Source organism: Chiloscyllium plagiosum, chromosome 30 (assembly GCF_004010195.1).
Source record: "Chiloscyllium plagiosum isolate BGI_BamShark_2017 chromosome 30, ASM401019v2, whole genome shotgun sequence".
Taxonomy (NCBI): Eukaryota; Metazoa; Chordata; class Chondrichthyes; order Orectolobiformes; family Hemiscylliidae; genus Chiloscyllium; species Chiloscyllium plagiosum.
The window spans coordinates 45,741,356-45,749,241 of record NC_057739.1 but is presented as its reverse complement, the minus strand read 5'-3'; the positions used below and the strand labels follow the sequence as shown (position 1 = coordinate 45,749,241).

The following is a 7,886-nucleotide window of genomic DNA, read 5'->3' as shown; positions in this document are numbered from 1 at the left end:
CTCCCTCAGCACTGACCCTCTGACAGTGCGGCACTCCCTCAGCACTGACTCTCCGACAGTGCCCACTCCCTCAGCAATGACACTCCGACAGTGCAGCACTCCCTCAGCGCTGACCCTCCAACAGTGCGGTGCTCCCTCAGCACTGACCCTCCCACAGGGCGGCACTCCCTCAGCACTGACCCTCCGACAGTGCGGCATTCCCTCGGCACTGACCCTCTGACAGTGCAGCACTCCCTCGGCACTGACCCTCTGACAGTGCGGTGCTCCCTCAGCACTGACCCTCCCACAGTTCGGCACTCCCTTAGCGCTGACCCTCCGACAGTGCGGCACTCCCTCAGCACTGACCCTCCGACAGTGCGGCACTCCCTTAGCGCTGACCCTCTGACAGTGTGGCACTCCCTCAGTGCTGACCCTCCTACAGTGCGGCGCTCCCTCAGCATTGACCCTCCTACAGTGCGGTGCTCCCTCAGCTCTGCCCCTCCCATAATGTGGCACTGCAAGTGTCAGGCAGATTTAATGCTTCACTCCTTGCTCCCATGAGTGGATTCCGATGGGGTCAGTCTGATTCTTCAAATGTTCCTGATAAAGATCACACTTTGATCCTGCTCCTCCAATGCTCCATCGCATCTTTCATCTCTGTATATTCTTGATGTTTATTTCTTGAGCTCGCTGTACAGTGCAGGGATCCAAGAGCACCCTCCAACCCCACAACCACTTCCACCTCAAGGGTCAATGGCAGTTGGTACATGGCAACACCATCCCCTGCAAATTCCCCTCCAAGTCACTCACCATCCTGACTTGGAAATATATCACCGTTCCTTCACTGTCGCTTGGTCAAAATCCTGGAATTCCCTCCTTTCAGGCATTGTGGGTCTACCTACAGCACACAGACTGCAGTGGTTCAAAAAACATTTCCAACACAACCTTTCTTGTGGTGACTGCATTAGCCTGGTATTTTCAGCACCTGAACAGGCCATTCAGCCCACTGGGTCCATGGTGGGTGGGTTTATGGTACTTAGCCTCAGTGTCACTTTGCTCTGATATTTTCTGCTCCTCACTCTTGGTAATGTGAGGATTCATTCAGTGGTCACGGAGAGCTCCCCCCCCACCATGATGTGGGAAAAAGGTCCCACACACCCCCATATCACCCCATCCCTAATGCCATTCCCTCTCTTCCCCCGCCCCCATGCCCCCAGCCAGCAGTGTGCTATCTCAGTAACTGCCACTCAGTGTCTCGATGCCTGATTTTCTGTTCACATCTTACCGGAACTGTGCCTGACAGCATTCCCCCTGCGATCCCAGTCAATGCCCGACCCAGGTCCAACATCCACACTGCCTGAGCACTGCCCATGATGGCAAATCCCAAAACAGAGGGCACGCTGGACAGCATGATGGTCAGCTTCCGCCCGAGGAGATCATTGAGGAGCATGGTGGTGAGGCCTCCAAACACAACACCCAAGGTGAAGACAGACTGTAAGAGTAGAGAGAAACACACACAGGAATACATTGATAGTGTAACCACTACATCTTATTATTTATCTGTAGTTATGGTCATGGACTGAATTGGGAAAAGTACTGTTTTATAAACCAAGGAAAAGCAGAGCTGAGGTTACTGTGGGCCAATTGGAGCCAGGGGTCTGTACACAGGGAGATTCCGCCAGCAGCAAGTCACTGATTGGTTGTGGAATGATGACCAGCTTTTTTCCTCTGTTCCGTCATGTGGCTCCACCCCAGAGGGCAGTTCAGAGTCAATGGGGCTTGGGCTGCTTTCCCTGGAGCATCGGAGGCTGAGGGGTGACCTTATCCAGGTTTATAAAATCATGAGGGGCATGGATAGGGTAAATAGACAAGGTATTTTCCCTGGAGTCCATAACTAGAGGGCATAGGTTTAGGGTAAGCGGGGAAAGATATAAAAGGGACCTAAGGTGTAATTTTTTCATGCAGAGGGTGGTACATGTATGGAACAAACTCCCAGTGGAAGTGATAGAGTCTGGTACAATTACAACATTTAAAAGACATTTGGAGAGGTACATAAATAGGAAAGGTTTAGAGGGACATGGGCCAAAAGCAGGCAAATGGGACTAGTTCAGTTTTGGGAAAGTTGGTCAGCATGGAGGAGTTGGGTTGAAGGGCCTGTTGCCATGCTGTATGACTGTAACAGGTCTGAAGTCACATGTAGGCCCGACCAGGTAAGGTTGGCAGGTTCCCTTCAGGACATTGGCAAAGCAAATGGGTTTTTATGGCAATCAACAATGGTTACATAACTAATTTTAATTCATTCTAATTTCACCATCTGCCTTAACAGGATTTGAACCCACCTCCCTGGAACATTAACTCAGGGTTCAGGATCACTCTGCTACTGACAATATCACTACGCCACTGTCACTCCTACTTGCCAACGTAGATGTGATTGGCTTGAAGCTTCTGGATGTGAGCAATTTAGCCAGAAGCGTTTGGACCTCCAAAAGGGGACGTGCTGTGCTTTTCACTGCAGTGAAAAACAACCACATAATGTCTGAAGGAGGTCTGTTTTTCCCCTCACCAGTTGTTGGAAGCCTATGCGTTTAACCAGTAAGTCAGAGATTGTATAAGTTGTGAACCAGTCAACCAGTCTTCCTGGAGAAGGAAGCTCGAGGAGCAGCAAGTCCTGGACAAACCAAAACAAGCATCTCAGAGCTCTCCCTGTGGTCAGGGGCGATTGAAGTGCATTCCCAGTCTTTCCCACCAGCCATAGCACCCACTGAGAGAGAGAGAGAGTGTCTGTGTGTGCATGTGCGTGTGTTTTTTAACCACGTTATTCTTAGGTTGGCACATTTTTTTACTTGATTCTGGGAGTGTGTGTGTATCTGAACTTGTATCTGTGTGTGTGCTAGCAGGGGGTGAGAAACAGTAAAGCTGCCTCTACAATGTTCCCCATCAAACACTCCCAGGACAAGAACAGCATGGGGTTAAATAAAGAGTAAAGCTTCCTCTACACAGCCCATTCTAACAAATAACAATTCTCTTCTGAAAACATGAGTTGTTTCCTTTAATTACCTCAAAAAAGGAGGCCTTGTAGTCATCCAGTCGAAGCAGTGGGTCGGGAGACTGCTGCAGTTCTGGGATCACAGGAGAGGTGTAGACGAGAGCATAGCCAAAGCTCAGATTTCCCAAGATTGCAGTGAAGACTGCCAGGTACAACCAACGGTTCTGGAATCTCCTGGAAGGTGAAGGCTATTATCATGTCGACTTCACACAGATAGGCCATTCAAGCCAATGAGTACGTATTAGCATTTCTGATCCACCCCAATCACCTCCCACTCCCTCTTCATATCCCCATCCCCATCGCTATACACTGCTTTTGCTGTCTACTTTGTGCATTGATCTAGCTTCCTCTTTAAATGCATCAGTGCGATTCACCTCAACTGCTTCCTTGGAGAGTGAGTCCCACATTCTTCTGATCCCCTGGAAAAAGGTTTTCCTGAATTTCCAAAGGGATATATGAGGATTATTTTAAGTTCTTACCAAATGGGCTGTGTCTTGTTCACATGTAGCCCTAGTCCTCATATGGTTTGGTCTCACAATGATATAGTTAACTTTATGAAATTTGCATTGTCTTTTAGTGCTTGTAATATTAGGTTGGTTTATCGGGGAGTAATAATTTTAATCATTTAAATTATCAATACAGTTCCTTTTCCAGTCTATAGCTTTGCCTGTTACCTGCTGAACTTGTTTGTCTCGTTATTTTTAACTACGCTTAGGTTGGCACATTTTTAACTTGATTCTGCATTCGATTGAGTGGCTGTCTCAATGTAATCTCATGGTATGTATCAGAACTGGAGCTCATGAATCCCAGGGGGAGATTTCCCTGTGCTGTTGGAATGAATTTCAACTAAACTTGTCAGGGAAATTGCAAACTCTAGAGGGAATCCAGATCAAAAGAAACAAAAGCTTTTTATGGGAAGTAACAAAGTTGAGAATGAAAGTGAAAATCCGCAAATCATTTGCAGAATTTGCAGAACAGTGTTAAAAAGGCAAAATTAAAAACTTGCCATTGGAGTTTACAAGGCCAAGAGCTGAATATTAAAGGATATTTGACGTTTAGGAATGACAGATAAAAGGAGAGAGACCTGGATAAACACTGATTATAAGGAATGGGATCAGTTATAGTTAGACAGGACCTCTAATCAAAAGAAGAGGGTGTAGAATCTGTTTGGATGCAGCTAAGAAACAGCAAGAGGCAGCAAACATAGTGAGGTGTGAAACAGCCATGACAGTGTAGCACACTGTATACATTCAGATATGAAAGATGGAAGTAACAAGGGGAATACAGTATTCATGGGGGACTTTAATCTACAGAAAGGCAGGTACATCTAATGGGTACCAATCTTGTGAATGTCAAATTCCTGAAATGTGTTTAACAGCATTTCCTCGAGAAATATGTCGACAAACTAAGACATGGGCTAATATTATGCAATGAGAAAGGGCTACTAAAAATCTTGTTGTAAAAGACCCTTTAGGGAATAGTGATCATAAAGTGATCATAATGTTGAAAAAGGATGTAGGCTCAGTATGAAACTGAGCTTTTCCATTGAAACAAATGTAATTTTGAAACCATGAGGAGAAAGTTGGTTATAGTGGATTGGAAAGTTACATTAACACGTTTGACTATAGATAGACATTGGCAAATATTTAAGCAATAAATGCTTGGTTTTAAAAAGGTATACATTTTTAAGGGTAAAATGGAGAGTGCTTTGACTATCAATTACAGTTAAAGACAGTATTAGGTCAAAGGACTAGGCTGCTAAAAACGAGCTGGAAACTTGTGGATTAGAAGAATTTTAGAATTCAGCACTGGGGGACCAATAAATTGATAAATTCTTCCAACCGACATGTACCACTTCTATTGATTGAAGTAGAGGTTAAGTTGACAATTCCACATTTATTCCATGTTTCTATATATCATGTGTTTAATATATTAGCAGGGCCATATGGATAGGGTAAATAGGCAAAGTCTTTTCCCTGGGATCGGGGAGTCCAGAACTAGAGGGCATAGGTTTAGGTTGAAAGGGGAAAGATATAAAAGAGACCTAAGGGGCAACTTTTTCACACAGAGAGTGGTATGTGTATGGAATGAGCTGCCAGAGGAAGTGGTGTACAATTGCAACATTTAAGAGGTATTTGGATGGATATATGAATAGGAAGGGTTTGGAGGGATATGGGCCGGGTGCTGGCAGGTGGGACTCGATTGGGTTGGGTTGGACTGAAGGGTCTGTTTCCATGCTGTACATCTCTATGACTCTATGACATCTTATATAACATCACGTGGGGAATACCTTAATGTCACCTTGTATCACCCTGTATCATATATGCCAAATATATGCACTATCACCCTATATAAATCGTTTCTCTCACTTATATCCCCCTATATCACTCATATCTATTGCCTGTACACGGTATCATTATGTATCATTTTCAAGTGTGAACAAAGAACAGAAAAAAAGACTTGTTGTTTTGCACAGTCTCAGGGCTTTCCAAAGTGAATTACATTCAATGGGGTTCATTCAGACGTGTAGTCACTGTCACCGTGAAGGTAACACAACGCACCAGGCATGCACAGGAAGATCCCACAAAAGCAGGCGACGGTGACCGGATGCTGTTTTGTGCTGGGACAGACCTGTTTCTCCTCAGGCAATGTTGCCTGACCACTTCAACATTTCCAACATTTTCTGATTTTATTTCAGACTTTGGTGAGGACTCCTCACCAAGTGAAAGCGGCTAGATAAAGGCACCGCATCAAGGAAAAACAAGGCTGGATTGCCACATGCTAAGGCATAACAACTTACTGAAGAAAAATTAGAGGGAGTAAGAAAATTATGATGTTAGCCAACTTAAAATGGGAGAATTGTACAAACTACTGAAGAGAGGCTGTAAACAGTGGCGTTTATATTGCAAAATTTTACTTTTTTTGTGAAATAACTTTTTTTTCTTCAAGATGCACTGCTTTATTCCAAATAAAAGTTCCTGTTACTGGATCCAAGAGGAGCTTTTTATTTCTTACCCCATTTCAGTCGGCTGAAGAATCCTTTGGAAGGTCCTGTACTGGCAACGAGAGTCCATCCTGAAACGAGTATGTGACTCTGCCTGAATAATATCCCGTTTTTATTCTGTCGGGCCGTGCCTTTGACTTCCTCTTCAAAGGGTTCCACGGTCCTGCAGAAATGACTCACTTTAACCCGCGTTCATTTAGCCGGCTGCATGAAATAGTTGCAAAGATCTGATCAGATTCCCTGATGGTTCACTCGGGCCAATGTCTTGATTCAATGTCAGAGATACTGAAATCCTCCAATCCGCCAGTGCAATCTGCGGAAAATCTGTTGCTATGAGGTCAAGATTTTACAGAGAAGCGCCAGTTTATTAACGGATGGAATCCGGGATGTGAATATTGCACAGAAAGTCCATTTGGTCTCTTGTGTCTGTGATGCTGCACAGGTCCAGTCCCCTGGATATTTTTAACTGAAAAGAGGAGCGTACTTAAAAAAAACACTAGACAAACAACAGGGTTCAAAATCACACAACACCAGATTATAGTCCAACAGGTTTATTTGGAAGCACTAACTTTCAGAGCGCTGCTCCTTCACCAGGTCGCCACGACCACCTGACTAAGGGGCAGCGCTCTGAAAGCCAGTGCTTCCAATTAAACCTGTTGGACTATAACCTGGTGTTGTGTGATTTTTAACTTTGTCCACCCCAGGCCAACACCTGCGTCTCCAAATCAAGTTCAGCAGGTAACAGGCAAAACTGGACTGGAAAAGGAAGTGTATTGATAATTAAAATGATTTTAAAAAAATTATTTCAAAAATATACTTTATTCATAAAATACTTTAATGGTCTGTACAATCGGACATGCCATACATATGTAAACATTCCATTTGTTTGCATACCGAAACAGAGTAATCATTCCTATTTACAGGTCTGTACGATTACATCTTTAGCTGAGGCATCAGCAGGGCCCAAATGACTGCGTGGGCCCCCTGTTTTCGATCCAGAAGAACTTTTTTTTTAATTTCAAAAATATACTTTATTCATAAATACTTTGATCTATACAATTGGACATGCCATACACATGTACACATTCCATTTCTTTGCGTATCGAAACAGAGTAATCATTCCTATTCACAGGTTGGTGCGATTACATTGAGCTGAGGCACCAGCGGAGCCCAAATGACTGCGTGGGCCCCCTGTTTTCGATCCAGAAGAACTTTTTTTTTAATTTCAAAAATATACTTCCTTCAGCTGGAAGATCAGCAGGTTTCGGACCACCCAGAGAGCGTCCTTCACTGAGTTGATGATCTTCCAGGCACAGTTGATGTTCGTCTCGGTGTGTGTCCCGGGGAACAGGCCGTGGAGCACGGAGTCCCGCGTCACAGCGCTGCTCGGGACGAACCTCGACAAACACCACTGCATTCCTCTCCAGACTTCCTCTGCGTAGGCACATTCCAGAAGGAGGTGTCTGACAGTCTCGTCACCCCCGAAGCCGCTTCGAGGGCAGCGTGCGGTGCGGCAGAGAGTCCGGGCGTGCATAAAGGATCTCACAGGCAGAGCCCTTCTCACCACCAGCCAAGCCATGTCTTGGTGCTTGTTGGAAAGTTCTGGCGATGAGGCATCCTGCCAAATGGCTTTGACAGTCTGCTCAGCGAACCGCTCGACAGGATCCGCCCTCTCCTTTTCCCGAAGGATCTCAAGGACACTACGTGCTGACCACTTCATAATGGACTTGTGGTCAAAGGTGTTTTTCTTCACAAACTTCTCCACGAAGGACAGGTGATACGGAACGGTCCAACTACTCGGAGCGTTCAGCGGCAGCGAGGCCAGGCCCATCCTTCGCAACACCAGGGACAGGTAGA

The 7,886-nt window shown here is 45.3% G+C and overlaps 1 protein-coding gene across 1 annotated transcript in view; it reads right to left on the bottom strand.

Moving 5' to 3' along the window:
• slc2a6 (solute carrier family 2 member 6) overlaps window positions 1-6,110 on the bottom strand; it is a 23,340-nt gene extending 17,230 nt beyond the window's left edge. The window contains exons 1-3 of the mRNA XM_043720655.1: window positions 6,041-6,110; window positions 3,037-3,199; window positions 1,265-1,471 (exon numbers count right to left, since the gene is read on the bottom strand). Coding sequence (XP_043576590.1) covers window positions 1,265-1,471; window positions 3,037-3,199; window positions 6,041-6,099 — 429 coding nt within the window. The 5' untranslated portion in view covers window positions 6,100-6,110. The remainder of the gene's footprint in view (window positions 1-1,264; window positions 1,472-3,036; window positions 3,200-6,040) is intronic.
• Between the last annotated feature and the right edge of the window lie 1,776 nt (window positions 6,111-7,886).